Source organism: Poecile atricapillus, chromosome 1 (assembly GCF_030490865.1).
Source record: "Poecile atricapillus isolate bPoeAtr1 chromosome 1, bPoeAtr1.hap1, whole genome shotgun sequence".
Taxonomy (NCBI): Eukaryota; Metazoa; Chordata; class Aves; order Passeriformes; family Paridae; genus Poecile; species Poecile atricapillus.
Window position 1 is genome coordinate 104,110,204 of NC_081249.1, and position 27,315 is coordinate 104,137,518.

The 27,315-nt window shown below is 52.4% G+C and overlaps 1 protein-coding gene across 1 annotated transcript; it reads left to right on the top strand.

Annotated features, from left to right (window-relative positions):
* Positions 1 to 457: 457 nt before the first annotated feature.
* On the top strand, positions 458 to 27,315 carry LOC131580705 (nuclear mitotic apparatus protein 1-like). Its single transcript, XM_058842243.1, has 3 exons — positions 458 to 577; positions 22,400 to 24,051; positions 24,276 to 27,315. Exons 2-3 carry the CDS (start codon positions 22,762 to 22,764, stop codon positions 24,831 to 24,833), a joined length of 1,848 nt encoding a protein of 615 aa, XP_058698226.1. The 5' UTR covers positions 458 to 577; positions 22,400 to 22,761; the 3' UTR covers positions 24,834 to 27,315.

Here is a 27,315-nt window from a genome sequence, read left to right on the forward strand (position 1 = left end):
ACCCCATACGAAGCACAGTAGGTGAGGGCATACCAGGCTGCAGTGCCCCCATGCTTTCCATGACTGCATTGATTTTTTGGAGATCCTGTAACAATCTCATTATCCAGATTTTTTCCTACTTACAAAAACGGAAGGTTCAATATGTCCCTGTTGCAATTGTTCCTGGGCCAGTTCATGAAGGGTGACCAACTTCTCTTTCATCAGGGGCCACTGGTTTTCCCAGATGGGTTTGGTCACCAGCCACCGTAAAGGCAGAGTAGGGTACTGTGCGCCCTTCAACACAGTGGCCCCCATCAAAAATAAGTCCCAATCTGTACCCATCATGCTGCCAAAATATCCTGCCCCAGAGGCTAAGTGGAGCTGCAGTGACATGAGGCTGAACTGTAGCTGTTTGTCCCTCTGTGTTTTTAATCAGCATGGACCATTGACTCACAAAGGTCTTTGTTGCACCTCCCAGACCCTCAATGGCTGAATCGATGGAAGCCAAAGACCATGTCCCATGTCGGAGGCCATGCAGAAAAGGAGATAATGGTCACGTCTGCACCTGTGTCAATGAGACCTCGAAGCTGGATCTGAGGTGAGCTGGCATTCAGTATAATCAGGGTACACATCATCTGTGGTTGCTAACTGGAAATGCATGCAGTCCAGAAAACCTGCAGCAGACAGGTAGATCCAAAGCTGCCATCTGCATGACTCTGCTCAGCAGTCCTAGGAACACATGACTTAAAAGGCACAAGTTGAGCAATGCGAGTCTTTTCAGAGATGGTAACGGGGGGGGGTGGGCATGGAAACCATGGCATAATTTGGCCTGTAAAGTCAGCATCACTGACTCCTGGATGCACAAAGATCCCTTGTAGGGTTGCACTAGATCTTCCCACAAGCAGTGCACTTAATCCTTGACCCAAAGGACCAAATGCATCCTTATACACATAAGGAGAACCTTATATACACATACATAAGAGAACCTTATATAAACAGCTAGAATCTAGTGTGACTGTTGCTGCGGTGTCCCTGGGTGCTGCCCCTAAGCTGGCTGAGTAGGCCTGAGTAGGCCTGTACTGGTGCTGTGCCCTGGGTACTCATTTGTGTCAGAACGCAGTTCCCCTGTGCGCTCCTGCTCACATTTCCCGAATCTGTCAAAAGCTGACCATTGGCATGGTATCTAGATTTACACTGGTTTGCAAAATGACCTGGCTTTTTACATCTAGCACACAGGAAACTACCTTTTCCTTTTTTCTTCTGCTTTACCTTTTGTTCCTTACCCTGATCATCTGTTTGCCCCTGTGATCCACCCCAACGGCCTGCCCATTTTGGGTCTATAGCAGCAGCCAAAGCAGACACCTTGTGCTCTACAGAACCCACTTTAGCCCATGCTTGGACCATATCTGTTATCAAAGGGTTCCATGGAAGAGCCTCTATGATCTTTCTGCAATCTTCATTGGCATTATCTTTGCTAATTGTTTACCTAGAATGTGTCTCAGGTTATCGTCCTCAATCTGTTTGTCCAAGGCCGCTGCTATTTTCTCAACAAATAGCAAAAATGTTTCCTTTAATCCTTGAGTGATTTTCACATATCATGGACTAGGAGCATCTGTTTCTGTGGTCCTTAGCAGTGCTCCAATGCCTGTTTTTTGTCCCTGATTGAGATCTTGAGGGTCCCAACGGGCCTGGAGATCAGGATTAAAACAATCAATCACCTGTTCCCATAAGAACATCTACACCAACAGCATGCCTGAGATCATGCAGAGGCAAGTGTTCTCTTCTGCAGCTCTTTGAGCCCTCTGCCTCCAGTTGTCTCCAAAGACTTTAAACTGTACAGGCTGGAATAACCCTTGAGCCGGATGATTAATATCAAATGGAGCAAGCAGATCAGTGTTTATCACCCTGATAATCTGCAGAACTTCTCCAGAGCCGAGTCCATACTTTGCCACCTTACTTTGTATATCCTGTACAACTCTTCATGCTATGACATAATGCCTGTCAGCCTGTCCTGTGTTCTGGGCAGCCTTGGGGAAGGGAAGGTTTGGAGTGGGGTTGGTGCCTCACTGACTTCCTGATCTGTCTGCATCTCTTCATCAGAGCCTGAAGCAGCTTCTGGTCCTCCCTCAGTTTCCCTCCCTCCAGCACCATGTCATTAATAATTTCATTTCTGGGCTTTCCCATCCTCTAATAAATCCCAATCTACCATTTCCAAAGCTTGTTTTTTTTCCGCTTCCCAAAAGCATCCTGGCTGCTCCAGATGCACGGTCACCTGACACGGTGGCAATGTCCAGAGATAGCTCTGGGACAATCTCACAGCTCGGTGTTTTTGGCACTAGCTGCCAGACTGCCTCCCCGCTGCGGGGAGGAGTGTTGGTCATCATCTGGATCACCATCCGTGTCCCGGAGCAGCAGCAATGCGGGAGATGATGCGCGGGGGGCGGAGGAGGGTGGGCCGGCCAGAGATGCGGGGGGCGGCCGCTGCGGGCTGTTGCTCCAGAACAGCAAGAGGCACAGTGGCAGAGCATCTGCATTGGGCAGGGGGAGGAGGCAGTGCGGGCCCAGGCATGGGCCCCATAGCTGGAAGCGGAGGCACTGAGGGGGCAGTGATCTGCAGAAACGATTGCCCCAGCAATGCTGACACATGTGTGGGCCCCACAGATGGAAGTGGGGGGCTGAGGGAACGACCCCTTCCACAGTGCCCGCGGTCCGCTGCGGGGACTGCTGTACTGTCGCTTGCGGTGCAGGAGAAAGAGGTGCAGGAAGCGTGGGGAGGGGGCAAAGAGAGGTATTTGCAGCAAAGGTTCTCCTGCGGCCGCTTGCGTTGCCGAGAATGGCGCCACGGGGAGCGCAAAAGGAGGTGGATGTTCTCCTGTGTTGATGGAGCCCTCGCAAACTGTTCCACAGGTGACCGATACCTTGCCATTGCAAAGTCCCAAGGAGAGGGACACTTTGCAGGGACATAATCTTGTGGTGACCGATAGTTCGTTCGCTCAATTCCCATGTCCCTCAAAGGTTCAGGTGGAGCCGAGGGAACGCCGCTTGTGGCGTCCGCAGCCCTGCCGCCCTCCATCCTCTCAGTGTGCATAGGAAAGGCATCCTTGGCATCCGAATCCTCCATCCCCTCGTCACCCTCCTGAAATGGACACTGCTGTAACGCTTTAGAGAGTGTGCCCCAGGTGGCTGCCAGGCTACACACACGCTGGTATCTCCATCAGTTATCTCGAACCATAAGCGCTCCCCCACCGACTGCCAAGCATCTGGACTAAAGGCATTGTCGGTGGTTACTATAAAGCCCTGGGGTTTTGCCCACTGGAATAAAGCATGCATGGAATCTCCTGATATAGTGAGTCCCAAGCGTGACAATACGTCCTTCCACACAGAGACGATGATTTGTTTCTCAGTGGAACTTTGGTTCCCCATTGTAGGAAGCTTTTATCCCAGCAGCTGGCGAGTGCGATATACAGATGAAGTGGTTTATCCCGGGAATATATAAACTCTAGCTTTATCAGGATGGACGTTCCAGACCCAATTACTGGCAAGGTCCACTACCCGGGGTGACTGAGACCTGTAGCTCTCCAGGAGCACACAGGGAAAGACTCCTTACCTCTCAAGGGAAGGCGGAGGGAGACTCCTGTTCTTCAGCTCTTGGCTGCAATGAACATCAGGATCGCCAGATGTCGCACTGTATTAGGAATGGCGATAGTGACGACTCAACTTAGTTGCAAAGAGAGAGCCCTTTTTATTCTTCCAGATCTTCTTTTGTAGACAGTTTTGAGAAGGTCCGAAAATGTAAACTTTCATTGGCCATCAAACCAACACATCACCATCATTGGACAGTTGGGAACAGCACCCCTCGACTGCTTCTTACAAGTAAACAACAAGGCAACAAACAAAACCTGCAAAGATTGTTTTTCTTCTCTAAGGACTGTTTGAATTCCACCTCACAATTTTTCAGGACACACTTTCTCAGGCCAGTGTGAGAAAGTTACGTGACTTAGTTTCACACAGACACTGTGCTACCTGCCTGATTTCTCACATTCAGCATCCAAAGTGGGTAGCAGAGTGGGTCTGGCTGCACGGGGCCTGGGCTGGCTCGGGATAATCCAGCTTAGAGTGTGTCTGCCTGCAGCCTGCACTCCATCTTCAGCCATGGTGGACATCATGCAGACCCACCGGTTTCAGCTGTGGCAGCTGGAGGAGCAGCTGGCTTTTGAGAGAGAGAACTCGGAAGAGGCGGGTGCTCACAAGCTCATCATGGAAAAGAGCCAGTCACTAGCTGGATGTCCTGGGGCACAGGGAGGGATCTGTGGGGCAGAGATCTCCCTGTTTCTCAGGCTTTCCTGTTTGGCCCCACCACAACTCTGCTCATGCATGGTCCATCCTGCCAGGCCTCAAGTGAGAGTCTAGGTTCTTTCTTCCTTGTATTCCCTTATATATCCTGAGCAACAAAAGCCATGAATGAAGCAACAGCTATGCTGAGCAGCATAGGTGTTCTCATGGTAGCCTGGCTCTTTGATCTGCTGCAGAGGGTTTCTCTGCAGAAATGCTGTTGTGGGGGCTTCAGGGGACATGAAAAGTTGGCAGTGGGTACTTTCATGTCCCCTTCCCCAGATGTTCAGATCACCACAATGCAGCAGCAGATTGATCACTTGATAGAGCTTGGTGAGAAGCAAGCTGAATACCAGCTGGAGCCCAAAGAAATGTAGGAGCTTAGGGAGAAGAATGAGAGGTAATCCTCCAGGAATATCCACTCCTTCCTCCTAGGTGGGACCTTGTCACTCCCACATCCCCAGACTCTATGTTGTCTGTCTCTTCCCAGCAGTGCATGAAACAGGAGAAAGAAACCACCTTGTTCCTCTGCCACTGTGCCCTGGCGAGAAGACGGCAGGCACAGAATCAAAAATGGGTCTGGGTTGGAAGGGATTTTAAACCTCATTCAGCTGGAACACCCTGCCATGGGCAGGGACACCTTCCAATAGACCAGGTTGCTCCGAACCCCCTCCAATCTGGCCTTGAGCACTTCCAGGGATGGGGCAGCCACAGCTTCTCTAGACAACCTGTGCCAGGGCCTCACCACCCTCCCAAGGGAGAATTTCTGCCCAATATCTGATTTAAACCTGTCCTCTGTCAGTGGGAGGCCACTCCCTCTTGTCCTGTCACTCAGAGTCTTGTCCAAAGTCTCTCTCCAGCTCTGTTGGAGCCCCTTTATGTGCTGGAAGGTGCTCTGAGGTGTCCCTGGAGCCTTCTCTGCTCCAGGCTGAACACCCCCAGGTCTCTCCCAGCCTGTCTCCAGAGCAGAGTGGCTCCAGCAGCCCTTGGAGCATCTGGACTTGCTCCAGCAGCTCCACATCCTTGTGATACTGGGGACCCCAGAGCTGGAGGCAGCTCTGCAGATGGGGTCCCACCAGAGAGGAGCTGCTCCTCCCTCCTCCCTTGCAGCCCAGGACACAGCTGTCTCCTCACGATGCCCATGCCCTCAGGGCACTTATGGGCTGCAGCCCACTTTTATTGCAGTGGGCATGGATCCAGTCCCAAACCATGCAGCCTGTTCTAGCAGCCTACTCTTACCCCAAACCCTGCATGGGAAAAGCTATTCCTGTTATGTGAAAAGGATGTGCTGCCCGTGGGTCTCACCTGCCCTGGAAAAGGAGAAGCTTTCAGGGTGATCCTGGAACTCCTGACTCCAGCCCCTTTCTCAGGCCTTTACTTTGATTCTGGGTACTGGGCTTCGTCACACACTTGAAATCACCTGTCACACTGGTCTTTGCTCTGTCCCTGTGCCATTGTTAGCTCAGGAAGGCTGCCCAACCTCCACTGGAAGTGCCATGTTCTTTTTGGCCTTTCCTCACTTATTTCCCTTTGCAGGGGGGTGGCTGGAGTCCCACAGCTGCCTCCGCTCTCAGTGTGGAGCTGCTGGGCTTCTGCAAAGCACAAACACTGCTCATCTCTACTCTGCTTTGCCACCTGTTGGGACCCAGTTTTAGAGCTGGGTTGATGGTAGAGTCACAGCAAGGCAGGGAGATCCCTTGGAACCTTTGGTTTCCTTGGTGATATCCAGCAGCACTGATCCCTGGTGATGTCCTTGCCTGCTGCCAGGATGTACTCCTTCCTTAACCGGGGTGCCTGCACGAGTGCCAGGACCTGAAGACTGAAAAAGCCCAGATGGACCAAAAAATCGACCAGCTCTCCAAGGGGAATGGGGATCTCTCCTTCAAGGTATGGGGTGCAGTGTCCTGTTCGTGTCCCCGCAGCCCAGTTGGTTGTGGTGGAACCCAGAGGGGAGGATTTGATGGCAGTGCCAGATGCTGGGATGTTTATAGTTCTGCTAATGCAGTCTTTGACTCAGTGACCAAGCCTGCCTTGGGCTCTGCATCCTGATCCATATCGAACTGTGGTGGGGGAATGGGGACCGGGTGGAGCTGCCTGCATGTGGTGAGCACCCAGAGCCCAGGATGTCCATGTGTGCTGCAGCTCTTGGGAATGGGGAGTAGGCAGAGCCCTGGACAGCCAAGGCACTCTCTAACCCTCTTCTGGACTGGGTGGATTTTCACTTGGCAGTTGTGGGAATTCACCAGCAATATGGTCCAGCTGCAGCGAGCCCATGATGAGCTCTTGGAAGGAGCACAACGCTGCCACGGCAGTCGCAGGAGAAGCAGCGACAGCTGGAGAAGGAGCTCCTGGTGCCGTGCAGGACAAGGCCGGGGGGCCTGGGGAGTGGTGGGTGCCCCTCTGTAGTTCCCCTGGCCGTGCTGCGGTTGCCATGGTAACAGCGCTATTGTCGCGGCACAGCTGTCGCTGGCTCCGCCGCCGTCGTCGGCCGCCCATGGCGCATGCGCAGTGCCGGAAAACGTTAAAGATGCGTGTACGCTTTCTGAGAGCCCGGAACCGCCTGTTGGGCGTTTATTCGCTGCGGGCATGGTATGGACTTGCTGTCTGCGCTTTGGAATCGCCCCCAGGTCTCTCCGTGGCTGCGCCAATGGGTTTTCCTGAGGTTGCCCCGCTCCAGCTGCTGGAGGAGAGTTTTTAGAGCTTTGTGGCGAATCTGCCGCTTGTAGAAGTCTCGCGGCGGGCTGGGAAGAGCCCGGCTCTTCTCCGGGTGGGCTCTGTGTTCCGCAGTCCCACTCTCGGCTCCCGAGATCGGTGGTGGTAACAGAGCCGTCCCCGCTGGGTTTATGAGGGGTAAAATGTCTTCTTGGGCTATTACCGCCGAGATTTGATCCTTTGAAAGGACTTCCAATGCTGGCAGCGCTGTATTCTGGGACTGGGGTGTCCCCGCTTCTGCGGAAAGAGGGAGATCGGACCCCACCATCTCCGGCTTTGGCGAGAGAGTCTCGCCCTGTGTTTGTCTCTGTGATGTCCCTTGCCCGGGCTTTGGAGTTCCACTTGGTGGAAACTACTCCATAAATCACTCTAGAAGCCGGCAGGATTTTGGCTGCTGCCGAGTTCTTCAGAGTGGCTTTTTCATAAATTCCTGTATTTACAGTGTCCCACAGGCTCGGGCTAAAAATTGTCTGTGGATCCATGCCAGGAAATTCTGCCTGAATGCAGGATAATAGGCTTTAAATCTCATCCATGGAGACATATCATTGCTTCTAAGAGAATCAAAACTTCTCTCTCTAGTTTGGAAATGGAGTTTCCCATTTTCTAAGTTCCTTCTAGAGTCTTACCTGACCTCTGGGTCAGAAGGTCTTTTAAATGTCAACTCATCCAATAATGAAATGCCAAATAACTTATTTTCATTATTAACCCAATAATCTGACACACGTGTCCTTTATCAAGAAAATTAATCCATAAACACCAGAGGTTTATGTCCAAAAAGGAGACAGAGAAGTCCTTTTACTTTATTTGAATAAAGGGAGAGGCCATGGGGCATTGCCCTAGGGTCTCTCAAAGTTTTGGAGGGCACAGCCTTCTTTTTATCCTAATTTCCCGGCCACATGTCCCTTCTCTCTTTCCCCATAGGCTGAGGTACTTGAGAGGTACAGACTTCCTGGAATGCCTGATACCAAAGAATCCCACTCTAATGTATAACCCTTCCTTTTAATTTTTAATTCTTATGGAATTGATGCTGTTTCCCCATTGTCTCTTTCATCTTTCACTATCCAATTTCATCAGCAAACCTACAGTTTGTAAAGGGAAATATCTCCTTTTGATTCATCAACTAGTGGACTCCATCTCATTGCGTATTTTATCTCAGTGCTAGTTTTATTTACCAGCAGACCCACAGCTTGTTTGTAAAGACAAATCTGCCATTCCTCTTATCCCTCTTCTTTTAATTTTTAATAATTGCTTTTACAAACTTTAGTTATCATTGACTTAATTTCTTGTTCCTGGGTCTTTTTTGGTTTTGCAATTATTTGCAGTTGCATCACTCTCTGCCCTTTTGTAGCCATCTCTGGATCAGTAGGCATGGCTACTACCTGCGTCCCTTTGATGCAAGGGATCATACATGGGAAAAAGACTAGAGCTGCTAAAACACATTAGAGGAAAAAAAAGCATTTGTTTAACCCATAGTCTACCAGGTAACCATGAAAACATGTCCCATTCCCATCCTTTCCATGTTTGGACCGGTACCTGAGCTAACTTTCTTATTCCTTTTGTTATTTATTTCACCAGCTTTCCATTGTCATCTATTTGCAAACAGCAGTTTGAGCAATCTAATATACCACACACTCCCTCTTCTTCTGCTAACAAATAGTCTAATACCATCCAATATTGAAAAGTTGCATTTCTCATCTGAGTAGACTGGTCAGCAAGAAGGTCAAGAGCTGTAGCTCTCTGGTTGATTATTATTTCAAAGACAGCCTGCAACTTAATTATCCATTTTAAATTAAAAATGGGTTCTCTGGCACCTGATGTTAATTAATTTGGATTCCAAGTGGCTGGTCCATAGTGTTACATGAGTCATTCAGGTGGCCATTCATCTTTGCCCCGCTTTTGGGTTCTCCCTCCAGCCAGAGATGCATCAAGTGACCGCTTTTCTTTAATTAGATTATCATATACTTTGATTCTTAACTGATTTTCCTGAACTTGTGGTAGCAGAAAGAACAATGGTCTAATATACCCCACATAACATATCCCTGACCAGTTTGGGGGTAACCTGCGGTAAGCATATTGGGCACAAATCCAGTAATGCCCCTTCAAAGCCCAGGTCTCATTGGCAAAGGGACTTTCCCAATTTTTATCATCAATTGATGGGTCAAAATACAGCTTACTTCCAGGGCCTAGTGGTCCCCCAACAATAGTTGCCTCGCCATAAGAATCACAATATTTGCATTTCCAAGCACCCATATAAGGTTTCCACTTGCAGTCACATCCCAGGTCTGTTTTGTTAGATCTGGACCAGAACCTACTGAAAAAGGTTTGGGTTCCATTCTGGTGTTGCCACTTTCACTGATAGTCATGGACAACATGTGTCTTACTTGTGGAATTGTCTCAGGGGCTGTGGGGGCCAAAGAATCAGCCAGCAGGAGTGTGGTGCTCCCCTGGAGAGCTTCTCCTTAGGCAAAGCACTTTTATAGTGAGAAAGTGTCCCTCTCAGAGACCTTTGTGAGTTACATGTTAATCCGTTGTATCCTATTGGTTTTCTTCCCCTCACTCTACCCTGTTAACTGTATCCTAGTTTCTCCCTGCCCCTCTTTTTCCCTATATAAACCCCAGTTTTTCCCCTGTTCAAGGGGAGCTGCTGTCACTGGCTCCCTTTGGAGAGGGTCCTGCTTTTAATAAAGGCCTGTTCTCTGTGGTAATGCCACACAGTGCTCTGAGTCCCTCTCTGTGTCACCTGAGAGCTGCCACTGAGCCTGAGCTGAACATCACCTGCCAGGCTAGGGATGTGCCTGTGCCCCTGGGCCGTCTTTTTAAAGGCGCTTCTTCAGGGAGGTCACGGCACCCCTACAATCCATCCCGCCATGGCAGGGGCAGCTTAAAAATATGGGGTCAAAAAACTTATCTTTCCCTGCTGCTTTACAGCCTTCAAAATCCTTTTGGTAATTATGGAAGGAACACCTTACACAGCTACCATTTGTGAGCTTAACATGCATTTGATTCCATCTGCCTCAATATCTGGAACAATCATAAGGAGTTGGGGGTCCAACAATGTAAACCCAAAGATAAAGTCCAGTTGCAAATGCTTTTTCCCCATGTATATGCTTCCTGTTCTATTTAGACAATAAATGCCTCTCAGAAAAATAAAGCTGCCATGGACTTCTTTCTTTGTCCCAAAATCTTGTTCCGTTATGGACTTCACTTAGGGTGCTAACCTGCCGCGGCGGTGGAAAGCCCGGAGCACCGCGACTTCTCCAGAAGCAGCCTTGAGAAAGGCTGGCCCGAAGCGCATGTGAGCAGCTTCGAGCAGTCGAGTGATTCCAGCTCAGCTCAGTAATAGTATAGTGATTTCAGCTCAGCTCAGCTCGGCAGCGGCGGCGGCAGGCAACACAGGAAGCAGGGACGAGATAGCTGGTCCAGCGTTCCACCGAGGCACAAGCCTTTATTCAGGCAAAGCTTCGGCAAAGGGTGCCGGTAACAGCGAATCTCCCGAACAGAGGAAAACCCGGGATATTTATGGGGAAGGAGAGGGGCGGGGGGAAGCCCGAGATACCTGTATCGGGGTGGGACAGCAGGGGGGAACACCAATGAAACACAACAGTTTAACATAACTAACTCAAAGACCCCTGGGAGCGACATTGTGTCGCTCTTACAGAGAAGTATCTCCTCTCCAGGGGAGGGCCAGTATCTCGGGCCCAGCGGGCTCCTCCGTACCCACAACTCCCACTTGTTTATTTATTAAAAAGGCATCCCCTAGAGAGTTAGCTGATAACTTCTTAAAACATGAAAACATACTTAGGAAGATAATAACAACTAGGAAAACCCAAGAAAAAAAAAAATATTTTTGAGGAGGGAGGCAACCCATCCTTTGAGCCCTTAGTTCCCAAAAAGGTCCTCAAGCCACTGGGGCTCCTTTTCAGTTTGGAGTTCCTGGACCGTGTGTTGGAGTCTCTGAATGCGGGCGTGGATGCCTTCACTGGGGCTGGAGAGGTCAAAGCAGCACAGTCCGTTAAATTCCTCGCAGCCATGTCCATGGGCCAGGAGCAAAAGGTCTAGAGGGTTGGTGGCGCTGCCCATGGACAAGCACATGTGGTCTTGTTGGAGTGTCTTTGCGAGGGTGATCCACACGTTCTCCTGGGGCTGTGCTACTAGCCAGGCATCCACAGCTGATGTTTTCAGGAGCATCCAGATAATCAGGGACATCAGGAACTCAAGGATGGTTTTGCTCTCCATTTTCTACAACAGGACATAGAAGATTAGCTCTAATTTTTGGAGAGGGGGGAGCTATTTTCTTTCTCCCTTTCCTCTCCCGTCTCCCCCCTCTTTAAAAAAAAAAACAAAAAAAAACCAAACAAAAACAAAAACACCAATTATAAGCAAGGCTATTCTGTGTATTTGGAACACAAGACCCAACACCAGCAGCAGCACAGAGGTGCACTTGGGTGTAAGCTGGCAATTTGGGCTAGGCAACGAGGGCAAGAAGGGGAAGGGGGAGGGAGTTAAGAAGACTTGTGTACTGTCACGGTGTCAGGCATGACGTTGGCAGTCGTCTCGTTGCAGCTCTGGTAGGATGGTTTGGCCTCTGTCTGGTTGTTGGTCTGGTGGCAGGTCGGTTCTGTGGACTCCGACGACGTCTCCACTTCCAGGCTGCAGTGGGCTGCTGTTTTTCTGGACCTGTGTGGGTCTCAGGAGACTTTGAAAGTTCTGAATCTGGTGCAGGGTTTGTAGGGCCTAAGTAAGGTTTTACATTTTTCCCTGGGAGCCACTTAGGTCCTGATGGTGTGGACACACACGCATACCCTCTCCCCCAGGTAATCAGTGGGAAGGGTCCTGATGTCTGTTGTGATTCAGGATCTTTGATCAGCACTGGCGGCTTCTCTGTGAGTTTGGCATGGGTCGAATTAGAGAAGTGCCGTATTACAGGGGGGTCAGGCTCTGCAGGTGAGCAATTTAGAAAGTTCATGACATATAGAGCCTTACAGAGCCTCTCAATAGGGGGAATGATTTCTGTTCCTCCCCGCTGGTGATCAAGGACTCTTTTTAGGTTTTGGTGGGTTCTTTCTACTATTGATTGCCCTGTAGGGGAATGAGGAATGCCCGTGGTGTGTTTCACCCCCCACTCATTGAAAAAGTCTCTTAATTTGTGAGAGGTGTAAGCAGGTCCATTGTCTGTTTTAATTTGTTCTGGGACTCCCAGGGTAGCAAAAGCAGGGAGAAAATGTCGGATGGTGTGCTTGGCATTTTCTCCTGCATGGGCTGAGGCAAACACTGCACCAGAGAAGGTGTCTACGGAGACATGTATGTATTTGACTCTCCCGAAGGATGGGACGTGAGTGACATCGGTTTGCCATATCTGGCAGCTGTTAAGTCCTCGGGGGTTAACCCCGGAGTTAACGACAGGTATTTGGAACGATTGGCAATTAGGACAGGTGGCAACTATTGCCCTAGCCTGGTCTCTGGGTAGTCTGAACATTCTCATCAGTGCAGGCACATTTTGGTGGAAGAACTGGTGGGACAATTTCGCTTGTGCGAAAATGTCAGGGACATTGGCTGCTGCAGCAGGCATGGCTAAGGCGTCTGCCCTCCTGTTTCCTTCGGCAATGGCACCTGGGAGGTCGGTGTGCGCCCTCACATGCATGACATAGTAAGGTTGCTTTCTGTGAGAGATAAGATATACTAATTCAGAAAGCAATTTGTATAAATTTGGGTTAGAGACTTCTTTTAGAAATGCATGTTCTGCTCTCATAGCTATTCCAGCCACATAAGCCAAATCAGTCACCAGGTTGAAAGGTTCTTGGAATTTCTCAAAAGCTCTGACAACGGCTGCTAATTCAGCAATTTGTGGTGATCCCTCGACCACTTGGACATCAGACTCCCATTTCTGTGTCCTGGGGTCCTTCCAAGTCATGACTGACTTGTGAGATTTCCCTGAGCCATCTGTGAAAACCGTCAGGGCCTGGAGCGGTGTTTTGCTCTGTAATGATTTGGGGACCAAATTAAATGTGGTTTTGAAAAGTCTGTGGCCAGGTGGGTGTATAGAAATTTGGCCTGAATAGCTATCGAGAGCGAACTGAAGGCTCTCATTGGTTTGGAGCAAAGGCTCCAAACTTCCAGTTGCCAATGGGAGGAAGATGCAGGTGAACTCACAGGCTGCAAGAGTGCGGAGACGGACTCTAGCTCTTTTAATGAGTTCAGCCATGATTTCTTGTGGAGTGGTGATAGTCTTAGTGGGCTGGTTATGTGTAAAGATCCACTCGATGATAAGGAGAGGATCCTTCAATGCCGTGTCCCATTGAAAAATGAGTGTGTGTAAGCGCGGGGCCTTACCCAGGAGAACCAGCTGGAAGGGCAGGCCAGGCTCATACCGGTGGGCTTGCCGCGAAGACAGGGCCTCCTGGACCTTGGTGATGGATTCTCGAGCCTCTGGCGTGAGGGAGCGCGGTGAGTCGAGGGCCTCGCTGCCACGGAGCAGGTTGAAGAGGGGTGCAAGGACTTCTGTTGTTACCCCAAGCAGAGGGCGTATCCAGTTGATGGACCCGCAGAGCTGATGCAAGTCCCGCAGGGTTTTGGGGTCGTCTTTGATGGTCAGCTGCTGGGGCACGATGGTCCGCTCACGGATCTGGAGTCCTAGATAGGTCCACGGGCAGGTGTGCTGGATCTTGTCCTCACGGATCTCAGATCCAGTGTCCTTGATTGTCTGGATAGTTTTTTGTAAAGTCCGGTGCAGATAGTCATCGTCGGCAGCACAAACCAGGATGTCATCCATGTAGTGGAGGATGACAGCATCTGGGAACAGGGTCCTCACAGGTGACAGGATGCGGGCCACGTACCATTGGCAGATGGTAGGAGAATTTTTCATCCCTTGAGGAAGGACTAGCCAATGGTATCTTTTTAAAGGTGCTTGTCTGTTTGGAGAGGGAACCGAGAATGCAAATCTGGGGGCATCCTGAGGGTGGAGGGGTATGTTGAAAAAACAGTCCTTGATGTCAATGACAGCCAGCTTCCAATCCCGGGGGAGCATTGAAGGGGAGGGCATGCCAGGCTGGAGGGGGCCCATGTCTTCAATAACATCATTGATTTTCCTGAGGTCATGAAGGAGTCTCCACCTGTCTTTGCCTGGTTTACGCAGAACAAAGACAGGGGAGTTCCAAGGGCTATTGGTCTCAGTGATGTGGCCTTTGGCAAGCTGCTCTTCCACAAGGGCTTCCAGTGCGCGCAGTTTGGTCTCAGATAGGGGCCACTGATCAACCCACACTGGATGGTGCTGTTTCCAGGTGAGTTGGGGGATGGTAGGCGTGGCGCGCTTCTCAGTGACCCCCACTAAAAATCCCTGCTAGGAATCCTCAGAGAAGCCCCCCATTGGGACAGGAGATCCTGTCCCCAGAGGGTGATTGGTGCTCTCACCACAAATGGCCTAATGGTTGCCATTTGTCCCTCAGGTCCTTCGATGACAATATTCCGTTTGCTCCTCATGGAAGCTGTCATCCCTCCAATTCCTGAAATCATGCCTGCTACAGGTTGTAATTCCCAATTGTCTGGCCACTCGGAGCGAGCGATGATGGTAACATCCGCTCCAGTGTCTAGCATTCCTGGGCGCTGAATCCTTTCCCCATAACAAAACAGGCTACAGTCCACAATGGGTTTGCAGGAGCCCACAACCTGTGTCCACATAGCACTGGGGTTGAGGGGAACATGATCTGGGCAGTCACTAGGAAGTAAAATGGCCTGTGCCACAGGAGTCTGTTCCTTTAAATAATAAGGAGGGTCTATGCAGGTCAAAGAGATGGAAATTTCATCTCCAGGGTATATAGTCTGGACTTCAGGAATAGTATGAACTTGTCCTGGACAATTAGTTGGATCCCCAAGTATTAAGATGTTGGAGGGACTGCCTGGTGGTCCACGTTTCCCTGTGGGGACTTTGTAAACACAGTCACCTTTCATATGTAAAGAGAGTCTAGTTACCAGTTGACGCCGGGTTCCCATCTGAAGCGCTCCACCTGCTGGGCTTAATATTGGGGCCCCCGTGGAGGCAGGATGGTGGGTTTGGCAGGAGGGGTGGAACGGTGCGGCATTTGATTTGATGTCGAAGCGCGGGGCCGTCCCGCGCTCTGCTTGAAGTTTCCCGAATGCCAGTTCTGTCTGGGGAATCGTTGGTGGGCTGGCGGTTGTATAGAATGTCTCTCCGGACAGTCTTTGAAAAAATGTCCAGGCTCACCACAATTAAAACAACAATTTCTATTGGGGTCTGCAGCATAAGCTCCAGATATCGCCTCTGCCACTCCTTTAGCCACTGCAAGTGCCACTGTATTCTCACTTGAGGCAGAGGAGTGTTTGATGCAGGCTTCAACCATCTGATCTATGGTTGGTTCGGGGTCCAGAGGGAGGGCTCGCAAAACTGCTTTGCACTCCTGATTAGCATTGGCCATTGCTATTTTTACTAATAATTCCTTTTGTGCCCGAGGGCTCTCTATCTGCTTTTCAATGGCTATTTTTAACTTATCAATATACTTAATAAAAGACTCAGTTGCCCCCTGCTTAATATTAGTGAAGCACTGCGTTGGCACTTTATCATCAGGGGTGGTAAAAAGAGATATCTTGGCAGCATTAGCTATATCCTGTAAAGCTGCTTCAGGCAGATCTCGGGCCTGATCTCGGGGCTTTTGGAAGTCTCCTTCTCCTGCTAATTGCTCTAAAGTAAAATTGGGTCTGTTAGCATCTCTTGCATAAACATCTGCCAATTGCTTTAAATGTTTTTTCCACTGCCTCTCCCACAACGTGTACTCTGCTGGAGAGAGGAGGCAGTTCATAATATTTTTGATGTCATGCGGGACCATGACGTGGGCAGAGAAGGAGGCTTCCAGCAAGTGTTTAAAAAAATGTGAACTCCTGCCATGTTCCTCTGCAGCTTTGCAAAGTTCCTGCAGTTCCCTATAGTGAAGGGACTCCCATGCAGCAACCTGTGCCCCTGTCCTGTCTCTCCTCATTATTACAGGAAAGGCAAGTATTTTCTGGGACAGAGCTGGGTTCCCCGCCCGTGTGGCTTCCCTCTGCACCTCAGCCCAGTGATCTTCATACTCAGAATCTGAATAAGAAGATTCACTGCTCTCATCTCCTAGTGGAGATGGGGGGTACTTGGTGGTAGCGCGGGGCCGGCTCAGGTGTCTAGAGCTGGCCCTTTTGTGGCTGCGTGGGGAAGCGGGGGTGGCCCCACTCCGGCCGGAGCCGTCCCGACCTCTGGGGCACTGGGACCCTGGAGCGGGAGCGCCGCTGGGGACGGGGCCCCAGCACGAAGGGACAGGACCGGGGTCCGCGATGGGGAGGGATTTCCCGATGGATGGGGGAGGGCCCGACGCGGTTACACCCAACGACGCAGTGGGGGGGGAGGAGGAGCAGGACGCGGCAGGAAGAGAAGGGGTGAAGGCGGGAAAGCGGCCATTTTGGGCATCGAGGGCGGGAAAACCGGCGTGTGAATGGGACAAAATGGCGCGGCTGGCCACGCTGCCGGCGCCATCTGTGCTAACGCTAGGAACTGGGGGGGGACACAACCGGGTGTGAGGGCATAGGAGAGAGGGTAGGGGAAAGACCCAGAGTGGCATGGCCATTGCCACCCTGGTGCGGGTAGAGAGACAGTGGGGGGGTGTCAGGGAGACGGCAGCAGCCCTGTGCCCGGGGGCAATGTCCACCCGCCGACTGGCTCTCAGACAGGGAAAGGGGTTTAGGGACACCTGGAGGGGCTGACGGGGTTGGGGGGTTTAACTGGGGACCCAAAACTCCCTCTTCTTTTTTTCCCTCTTTTTCCAATGAGAAAATAATATTTTGAAACACAGGAAAGAACTTTGCAACAGAAAAATCCCCTTTAGCTTGAACTGTATATAACTTTCTCCCCACATTATCCCAAAAAATTCCTGATTTAGCAGAGTCCGAATTAATCTTAAAATGCTTAAAAACCCAATGAATAAATCTTTTTAAATCCCCTTTAGAAAACTTAAAATTCCCCGCTTTTAAGGTAGTTACAACTTGGATATAAAAGTCCCTCTCAGGTGGGGTCAGCCTCAATACAGAGGACTCATTCCCCATCCTTTTTCACTCCCCACCCAGCAGTAAAACAGCAAAAAAAAGAAAAAAAGCCCGAAGAAAAACCTTTCACGGGATACACTTACAATTTCTCTTCGGCAGATGCCGGCGGGCGAAAACAAAGCTGCTGGGTGGGTGGTCACCTGGCGACCGGTCCTCAGGGGCTTTCCCTTGCCCCAGATGGGTGAGCGAGGGTCCCGGTCGCAGCCTCTTGTATCGCTTCTTGCTAGAACGCAAGCAAGCTTCCTCGAGGGGTGGCGGCTCCAAAGGCGGCTCGCCTCACAGCTGAAGGTGCGGGTGGACGCTTCTTCAGGGCTTCTTCAAAGCCCCACGTTGGGCGCCACTTGCCGCGGCGGCAGAAAGCCCGGAGCACCGCGACTTCTCCAGAAGCAGCCTTGAGAAAGGCTGGCCCGAAGCGCATGTGAGCAGCTTCGAGCAGTCGAGTGATTCCAGCTCAGCTCAGTAATAGTATAGTGATTTCAGCTCAGCTCAGCTCGGCAGCAGCGGCGACAGGCAACACAGGAAGCAGGGACGAGATAGCTGGTCCAGCGTTCCACCGAGGCACAAGCCTTTATTCAGGCAAAGCTTCGGCAAAGGGTGCCGGTAACAGCGAATCTCCCGAACAGAGGAAAACCCGGGATATTTATGGGGAAGGAGAGGGGCGGGGGGAAGCCCGAGATACCTGTATCGGGGTGGGACAGCAGGGGGGAACACCAATGAAACACAACAGTTTAACATAACTAACTCAAAGACCCCTGGGAGCGACATTGTGTCGCTCTTACAGAGAAGTATCTCCTCTCCAGGGGAGGGCCAGTATCGGGCCCAGCGGGCTCCTCCATACCCACACTAACCCACCATTTAGGTTCGACTGGGCTGGCCACCCATGGTCAGTTTTCAGATCCCCCTGGCCTTCTGCACACCAAACAATTGCTAAGGTTAAAGGTTTTTTACTATTTCTTCTCCTAAGGTTAAAAATTTATTTTCCCACTATTAGCTTAAACTTAACTGACAATATAAAGGTAAGATTATTAAGAGAAACATTCTAATAGTTTAATGATCTAATTTCCACAGGCAGCTGGGGCATCCTGCAGCCTCACAGGGCCGGCAGCCGCTGCCACCCCTGCCCAGGGCTGGCGGTGTCAGGCACTGCCCGGCACTGAGTCCCAGCAGCCCCACAGGCCCCCAGCCCGTGCTCCCAGTCCCATACCTCCACACCTGGTCCTGCTGCTCCTTGCCTCAACCATATCTCTCCACACTCTCCTGTAACCAATTCTGTTCCAACTCAACAACACAATCTGTCCATCCCCTGTTGTAAAGACCCCTTCTCGATTTTCCCTTATTGCCCCCTTTGGGCATCTATATCCTTAATTACCTCTGTGAGAATGTGTAAACCAACTCTACATTCTTCCAAGGGATTCTTCGGAGATATTTTGGGATTGTCATCACTTTTGCTGGGGCCCCTTCCCAGCTGTACCCTTGCAACGCTCTATGGGTGCCTTATTTTACCTGTGCTACCCTCCATAGGTGCCCTCCCTGAAGATCCCATTTTACTCACTGGTGAGATTTTCAGGGGTCCTTCCCTGTGGACTCTTCATGGACTCCCCTGGTCTGCCACTCGTCTGTCTCCTGGACAGTCTCAGGAACCCAATCGATCGCCCGGTGCTGGCCACCACCAAGGGGAGCTGATCACCAAAACTGGGTGAGGCACCTTCAGCTCCGCTGCCTGCCTGCTGCCCTGGATGGTGGAAATATCCCGGACGAGCCCCCAAAATTGTCAGGAAAATTAATCCATAAACACCAGAGGTTTATGTCCAAAAAGGAGACAGAGAAATCCTTTTACTTTATTCGAATAAAGGGAGAGGCCATGGGGCATTCCCCTGGGGTCTCTCAAATTTTTGGAGGGCACAGCCTTCTTTTTATCCTGATTTCCCGGCCGCATGGCCCTTCTCTCTTTCCCCATAGGCTGAGGTACTTGAGAGGTACAGACTTCCCGGAATGCCTAATACCGGACATTCCCCACCATGCACAACCCTGTGGAGGCTAGCTTTGGAGCAAGCTGCAGGACCCATGGCCTGCCAGCCCTGCCTGAGAAGCTAGCCTGGGAATTTCATGGGAGGATTCAAAACAATCCTCAAAGACAGAAAACAGCCTGCAGGTGCTGTTTGTCTGATTCCCGTGTTTTCCTTGCAGGAGAAAGTCAGGGGGTGGTGAACCCCACTGACCAATGATAGTAATGTAGCACTTTACTAACCAATAAGAGTTTCCTTTCTGTACTTTCGACGAACTGGTCTATATAACATGACTGTAGCAATAAACTAGAGATTCTCTCCTGTTCTGACTCCCTTGAGAGTCCGTGTCGTTCTTCCTGCCGTTCCCAATTAGAACGACATCTGGTAACCCAGCGTGATGACGAACCGACCCTCCGAGGTCTGGTAACCCGACGTGATGTGCAGCCGACCCCCGAGGTCAGAAAGCAACCGACGTGAAGACATCTGCTAATCCCCTGAGGGTAAGCAGCGAGCGGGAAAAACACCAGCCCTTCCCCCTAGAGGGGAAAGTGGAATTCTCCCGGGCTTTCCAAGAGGAAGCTGGTTTCTAACCAACGGGATAGTGGAGCGTGCCGGAGAGCGGGCTTGGAACGGCCTATCTTGGTGAAGCAGAGCTTGAAATCCCGGGTCCAAGCCGATAGCGTTTGCATAATTGCATTCGCAGAGCCGCCAAGATAAAAAAATTTTTTCATAATGGAGAACTGTGATTTAGCTGATAAGCAACTTGTCAGCTTTGCATGGCAAGACGCCTTGCTGAGCATGAGACTCTGTATTCCTGAAGAAGATATACGTGCTTTGTTCCACTGGGTGAAAGCGCAGGAGTTTACTATGACTGTGAATGATGTGTTTAACCTTGAAATCTGGTGGTCAGTGGGAGACCACCTGTGGACTAAGCTAGCTGCGGGAGATACCAGTGCGTGCAGCTTGGCAGCAACTTGGGGAGTGATTTTTAATGCACTGGAACAGTGCCAGCCTAAAGACAGTGAAGCCGAGCTGTGTAGCGGTCCTTCAGCTCTGCCCGGACCCTTAGAGAACTTTAGCAGCAGGCAGGAGCAATCCGTGGAGCAGAGATCTCCCTCTCCAGAAAAATTTGAGCGCCCGCCATCCGCAGAGCTCGGCGCGCAGGTTTTACCAGCAGAAAAACAACAGAAGAGCGAAAATCGCTCGGCTCTGCCTTTACCGCACCCGCAAGCACCGCCATCGCCAGCGCAGCGAGAGCCGCCTTTGCCTGCGCCCTCCGCGGAGCCTCCGCCGGCCCCTCCAGGACCAGCGCTGCGAGCACTGCTGCCAGCGGCCGCCGTGGAGCCTCCGCCGGTGCCCCGAGTACCTGCCAGTGCGGCCGCGAAAAACCCTCTCTTCAGCACCCCCCGCGCCCAGGGGGCGGGGGGGCGCCGCCGCCGCCGCGGAGCCCGGGCAGATGCCCGAGCACACAGAAGAGCCGCAACCACCGGTAAAATCCCCACAGCGGCAGCAGCAGCGGCAAGAAAAAAACGAGAGAAAACGTGGAAAAGAAGGAAGAAAAAGCTAATTCAGGACGCCGCCCGCCGCCACCGGCCGCGGGCCGGGCGGCCATCCAGACCCTCTGGCTCCGGCCGGCTGCGAAAACCCCGTAAAAACCGAGCCGAAGCCCGGATCTGGAGCCGGGGCTGGGGCTGTGGCGAGCATTCCCCCCCCGCTCCCATCCAAGAAGCGGCGGGGGAGGGGGGGGGAGCCCAGGTCCCCCTTTCGCTCGCGCGCGCGCGCCCTATGAGCTCCTTTCTTCTGTGCCGCCGGAAGCAGCGCCAAACCGCGGCACCCGCGCGGACGCCCGCTGCTTCCCAGCGCGTGCGCGCCCCGCGCGGAGCGAGCCGCAAGGGTCGGCGCGGAGCTGCGGGGCCTGCACAACACCCCCGCTGCCCCGCGCTCGCCCGCGCTCCAGCGGGGAAGCGGTGGGGAGAACGGGGAGCGAACTTCGCTCCCCCTCGCGCCCGTCAGTGCGGCCCGCGCGCGCGCGGACCGTGCTACAGGCGCCGGAAACCCGAGCCGCCCCGCGAGACGGTGCCGGGGCTCGAGCAGTGCCCCGGCCAGCACGCGTTCCCCCTCTGCCTTGCAGGGGGTGAACTGCACCAAAGTCCTGCAATCCCTGTGAGACCCAAATTTGCTCACTTTGTACCACTTTAGTGTTCTTTTAAACTACTATATTGACAAGTTAGACTGTCAGTTTGAACAGACTAACAATATTTTGTATTAGTTCACTGAGTTAAGAATATTTGACTCAGCCGTCAAATCCTTGCAAGGAAAACAATCTTTAAACATCATCATAAACCAAAATTCCAAATTAATATCCATTCCAATATCTAGTAAAAGAAACCACTTGTGCCGTGTTTGTTCTCCCTCCTGCAGGGCCCAGCAGGATGTTACAAACACTGTACATTTTTTATTTTTTTTCCTAAATCAAAAGGGTGAGTTGTGGAGGCTAGCTTTGGAGCAAGCTGCAGGCCCCATGGCCTGCCAGCCCTGCCTGAGAAGCTAGCCTGGGAATTTCATGGGAGGATTCAAAACAATCCTCAGAGACAGAAAACAGCCTGCAGGTGCTGTTTGTCTGATTCCCGTGTTTTCCTTGCAGGAGAAAGTCAGGGGGTGGTGAACCCCACTGACCAATGATAGTAATGTAGCACTTTACTAACCAATAAGAGTTTCCTTTCTGTACTTTTGACAAACTAGTCTATATAACATAGCTGTAACAATAAACTAGAGATTCTCTCCTGTTCTGACTCCTTTGAGAGTCCGTGTCGTTCTTCCTGCCGTTCCCAATTAGAACGACACAACCCCCCTCTTAATTCTTAACTCCTGTGGAATTCATGGTGTTTCCTCAGTGTCTCTTTCATCCTTCAGTGGAATCCATGCCATTGTTTCTGTTATCTCTCAGTGATAGGAATGACATGTTTGTCTTCATAAACAAGCTGTGGGTCTGCTGATAAGATGAAACTCTCAGGGTGATGGCGAATTCTCCAAACAGTAACAGCTCTGAGAGCCAGTGTCTCACTCTCAAGCCGAAGAAACCAGCCAGCCCCCAACTGCCCCTGCCCTCCCCCTCCCTTCCCCCCTGGGCCCAGCCAAACTCTGTGTTTCTCAAGCACCCACTAAGTACCAGCCATCAAGTTTTCCCTGCAACTAATGGCAAAAAATTCTATAGGTGAGAAAGAGCAAAAGGAAGGACACCTGACCCCTAACAAGATCCAATACAGTCTCCCTGCTCTTGTCTTTTCCAGCTGGAGGAACTGAAGCAGGAGGTGTCCAGCCTCAAAGCCGAAGTGGAGGAGAAGCAGCAGCTGGAGAGCCATGTCACCAGCCTGCAGAGCTTCCTTTCGGAGAGCCACCAGGCCCGAGAGAGGCTGAAGTGAGACCTGCAGGGACAGGCTGCTGAGGGCCAGGCTGAGCAGCTGGTTGCCCTCAGTGCCAGCACGAGAAGACCCTGTGGGAAAGGGACTCTGCCCTGCAGCAGCTCCAGCAGGCCAACGCATCCCTGAGCAGCCAGCTGCAGGCTGTGAATGAGGAGAAGGCTGCACTAAGCCGCAAGATCGGCGAACTGGAAGCCCAGATCCTGGAGCTGGGTGCCCAACGGCAGCAGGGAATGGCAGCAGAGGCACTGAAAGCCCAGCTGCAGGAGCTGGAGGGCAGGCTAAAGGAGAGCCAGCAGAAGCTGGCCGAGAGGGAGAAGCTGGCCCGGGAGAACAGCCTCCTGCAGGAGCAGCTGCTCTTCCTGGAGGAATCCCTGCAGAACACTGAGGGTATACTGGAGGATGAGAAGAGACGGGCAGCTGAGTGCCTGGAGGGCAACCTGGCCAGGATCGCTGAGCTGGAGGCAGAGAGACAGCAGCTGGTTCAGGACCGGGAACCAGCTCTGCCGAAGCGGAGTGAGGAGCTGGCCACACGCCAGGTGCTGGGGGAGAGCCGAGAGCAGCCCATGGGAGCCTCTCCTGCTGCCCGAGGGGAGGATGAAGAGTGCAAGCGGCTGAAGGAGGAAATACAGGCGCTGCAGGAACAGCTGCAGGCTGAGCAGGAGAAGGTGGCTGTGCTGGAGGCCCAGGCAGAGCGACTGGCTGGCCTCCAGGCTGACCCGTCCAGCGCTCAGTCATGGGCAAAGGAGAAGGAGAGCGAGGAGCAGAAGCTGAGGGCCGAGATTTCCTCCCTGCAGGAGAAGATGGCTGCAGCAGAGCAAACGGCAGCCCAGCGTGTGGCCAAGCTGGAGGCAGATGCCCAGAGAGCTGCTGAGGCACTGGAGGGAGTCTCCCAGCAGCTCTCCCAGGAGAAGCTCAAATCCAAGGAGCTGGAAGGCACCATGGATCAGCTGCGGGCAGCAGAGAAAGAGCTGGTGTCCCTCCGCTCTGCCATGCAGGAGAAAGAGAGCTGGAAGGAGCAAGTGTCCCAGTGTGTCCAGGAGATGGAGAGGAAGAACAGTCTGATCAGCAGCCTGGAGCATGAGGTCTCCATCCTTCATCGTCAGGTGATGGAGAAGGAAGGAGAAAGCAAGGAGCTGAAACGCCTGATCCTGGCTGAGTCGGAGAAGAGCAAGAAGCTGGAGGAGAGGCTGCGGGTGCTGCAGACGGAGATGGCCACCGCAGCCTCCCGTGCAGCTGAGAGGTGCTCACTGATGAAGATGGAGGTGCAGCGGTGCCAGGAAGAGATGGAGAAGCAGCGGATGACCATCGAGGCCCTGAAGAGGGACCGCCATTGCCAGAGCGAGCGGGAGGATGAGTTGCGGCAGGAGGCAAAGGTCTGCCAGGACAAATGCCTACAGAAGGAGCAGCTCCTGGCTGCCCTGCAGCAGGAGCTCGACAGCGCTCAGGCCAAGCGTGTCTCCCTGGAAAGCCGGCACCGCCAGGACCTGGAGCAGAGAGTAAAAGCCATGTCCACACTGTATGGATGCTAAATATGAGCAAAAGCAGGGAGCACAGTGCCTCTGGAAAAGCAGGCCACATAATTTTCTCAGTCTTGCCTAGAAAGTGGCCTGGGAAATCATAAGGAGGAATTAAAACAATCCTCAGAGATAGAAGACAGCCTTGCAGGTGTTGTTTGTCAGTTTCTTGTTTTCTTGCAAGAGAAGGTCAAGGGGTGGTGTACCCCACTGACCAATGATGGTGATGTGTTAGTTCACTAACCAATAAGAGTTTTACCTTTCTGTACTTTCGCGTATCGGTCTATAAAAGAAGTTCTGAGGTAATAAACCTTAAGCTCTCCTGTTCAGTTCACAAGAGAGTCTGTGTTGTTCTTCTCGCTGTTCCCAATAGAGCGACAGCACTGCAAGCCGAGCTAGCGCAGGCCAAGCTGGAGGTGGCTGAGGTGCCGTCACTGCGGGAGCAGTTGGCAGAACGGGACCGGGCCATTCAGCGGCTGCAGGCTGAGGCAGCAGAGGCAGGGGCACAGCTGGCAGGGCTGCAAAAGGCCAATGCTCGGCTGGCTGAAGAGAACCAGGGGCTCAGCAAGAGCCACAGTCAAGGGCAGCAGCAGCTTGAGGCGGAACTGGGCCAGGCCAGGGAGCGGCACATGCAGGAGCTGGAGCAGCTGCGGGCAGCGTCTGAGAAGCTGGTGACCAGCAGCAGGCAGGAGGCTAAGGAGGCAGTACAGAAGCTGGAGGATATGAGAGCAGCAAAGCAGCAGCTCTGGAAGAGAAGAAGCAGCTCCTGGAAGAAAAGCAAAGACTGACAACTCAGGTAGGGGTTCCACTCCCAGCAGGAGGGCTGTGGGTGGGAGAGCCCTCCTGGAAAAAAGGAGGGTTTTTTTCTTCTGCACACCCCTGAATCCATGTCCTGCTCAGCACAGGGGCTGGGGTTGTGGCACACATTTCTAGGTGTGAAAGAGACTGTCATGTTGAGGTACTGGAGAGTTTCCAGAGAAGGGCAGTGAAGCTGGGGAATGATCTGGAGCACCAGACTGATGAGCAGCAGCTAAGGGAGTTGGGGGGAGCTAAGCCTGGAGAAAAGGAGGCAGGGGGGACCATCTCTCCCCTGGAAAGATGAAAGGGTGAAACGGCTCCCTGGAAAGAGAGTGCAGCCATATGACTGGAACTGTACTGCAGAGCTGCAGCAGTAGAACCAGGCCCACTGCCCCCACCTGAAGACCAGCTACCCCCTAGAGAACATGGTGGGGGCTGGGAGGGGGAGGTCAGACAGCCCTTTCTCCAGAACCAGGGTTCAGGAAGGGGGTCTGGGAACAGACAGTGCCCCTCAGCAACATCCCCACATCCCCTCATGAGGATGTGAAGATGGGACTCAGAGGAGATGCTGTGACATGCCAGCACACAGCCCTCCCAGATCATCACCGCCGGCAGCAAGGCAGGCAGCCAGTGCAGCACCCAGGCCAGCAGCATCACTACCCGGCAGCAGCGGAAGCGCCTCTCAGAGACCCACCAGGACCCTGACACCCCCCCAGTGAGCTCAGCTCAGTGCCCCATCACAGCACCCTACTGGGAACAACAGGTGTTCCAGGTTTTGAGGGAGCTGCTGTGGCCCTGTGGGTAACACCCCCAATGGCCACATGTTCCCACTGATCCTGGATCCCAGTGCCCAGTGTTCCCAGCATCCAGCAGTGGGTCTAGTACTCGTGATGCTCCCAGTGCTGGGAGCCAAAGAGGCCATTCCAGAGGCAAAGGGCTGAGCCTTCCCGCCTTCCCTGGGCACTGCTACCCTCTCTCCCATCCCCTCCCTGCAGCCCCTCAGTTTCCTCATTGGTGCCAGCCCCACAGCAGGGTGAGCCACGGATGACATTACTGGCTGGTCCCCTGTTTTGCAGTCCAAGAAAACATGCTGCTTCCCATGGCCCCAGACCACCCAGGACTGCAGTGAGCAGAGTGGCTCCCAGGTCAGTAGCGAGAGCAAGCAGCCAGCCCCAGCCACACAATTAAGCTTCAGAGAGAAAAAAGAGGGATCAGGAGGGACTACTCTGTCCTGCCCCTCCTCTGCAGCACAGAGGCATATCCTCAACCCCAGAGAGCTGGGGAAGTGCCTGTTGTGCCAGATGGGTGCCCAGAGGAGCACTCCCACAACCTCCACCAGCAGCAGCACTGCCGAGTCCCCCAAGGACTAGAGAGATACTGCCTGACCCCCTGGGCACACTTCTGAACTCATGCTCACCCCAGTGCCCCCAACCCCTGCCTTGGGTTCATATAGGCCATGGGGAAAAGCAGGGGGACAGTCCCTGCTGTCTCTGGGGTGCCATGGCAACAGCAGGTTCCAGCATGGGACCCTGGTCATGTTCACAGTCCCTAACCTCCTGTCTTTGCTCTGTCCTTTCCAGCCCAGTCACACAAGGACAAACAACCCTGAGGTTTCCCCAATGCCCACATTGCTGGCTCTGCCCTGGCCCCCACCTGCACCCCCTTACTTCTCCCTGTCCCCCCAGGGCTCAGGAGCACTAAGGGGTGTTATTGCTAGCTCCTCACAGAGGACACCAATTGATGGTGGACACACAACTGATGCAAACATCAGTTCCTTATTATCTTAAAATCTCTTACATCATCTCTCTGTAAACTTCCCATGGGCAGCTCCACACAACACCAACTCTTTCTTTCCCTCTTTCTACTGCCCATAACTAGCCACACCACTCTTATAACACCCATCCTTATGGGACATAGCTGTGACCTGTTAAGGGCAAGGCTGCTTCCACTCTTTGGTAATTAGTACAGATGCAATTCATTAGTGGTGAGATTTGCCTGCAGCGCTGTCTCTATTCTATTACAATCTATTGAGGAGGAACTGGTGGGACCACCCACATGACTGCCTTGAATATCCCACAGACAACTGTGGGGGTGCCCTGGGCATGACAAGGTCCCCTTGCCCTTCCTGCACCCATCATCACCCTAAACCCTTCCAGAACCCAAGGCAAGGGGATGCACAAAGGTTGAGAGCTAAAAACACAGAGGGGTGCAGGGGCTGGCACTTTCTACTTGTAAATAAAGTGTATTTTTCAACTGCTCTGGGGGTCCTGGCTTCCTTCTCCTACAGTCTATATGCACTGGAACCCTTATCAGGGCTTGAGGGGAGGAAAAGCATGACCCCCTCATTGTCCTGTCACCTTCCCCATGAACTACACTGGGTGTCCCAAGGCAGGATGCTCACCCAGGGAACCTGCTGTAGCACCAAGCAGTCATAATGCAGATTCCTGTCTTTCTTCTTTTTCTCCTTTAACT

Excerpts from the sequence above, each read along its gene's own strand:
- LOC131580705 (XM_058842243.1), top strand. The coding sequence starts at position 22,762 with ATGGCAGCAGAGGCACTGAAAGCCCAGCTGCAGGAGCTGGAGGGCAGG. Across the intron at positions 24,052-24,275 it reads AAGCCATGTCCACACTGTAT|GTTAGTTCACTAACCAATAA; the intron begins GGATGCTAAATA and ends TGATGGTGATGT.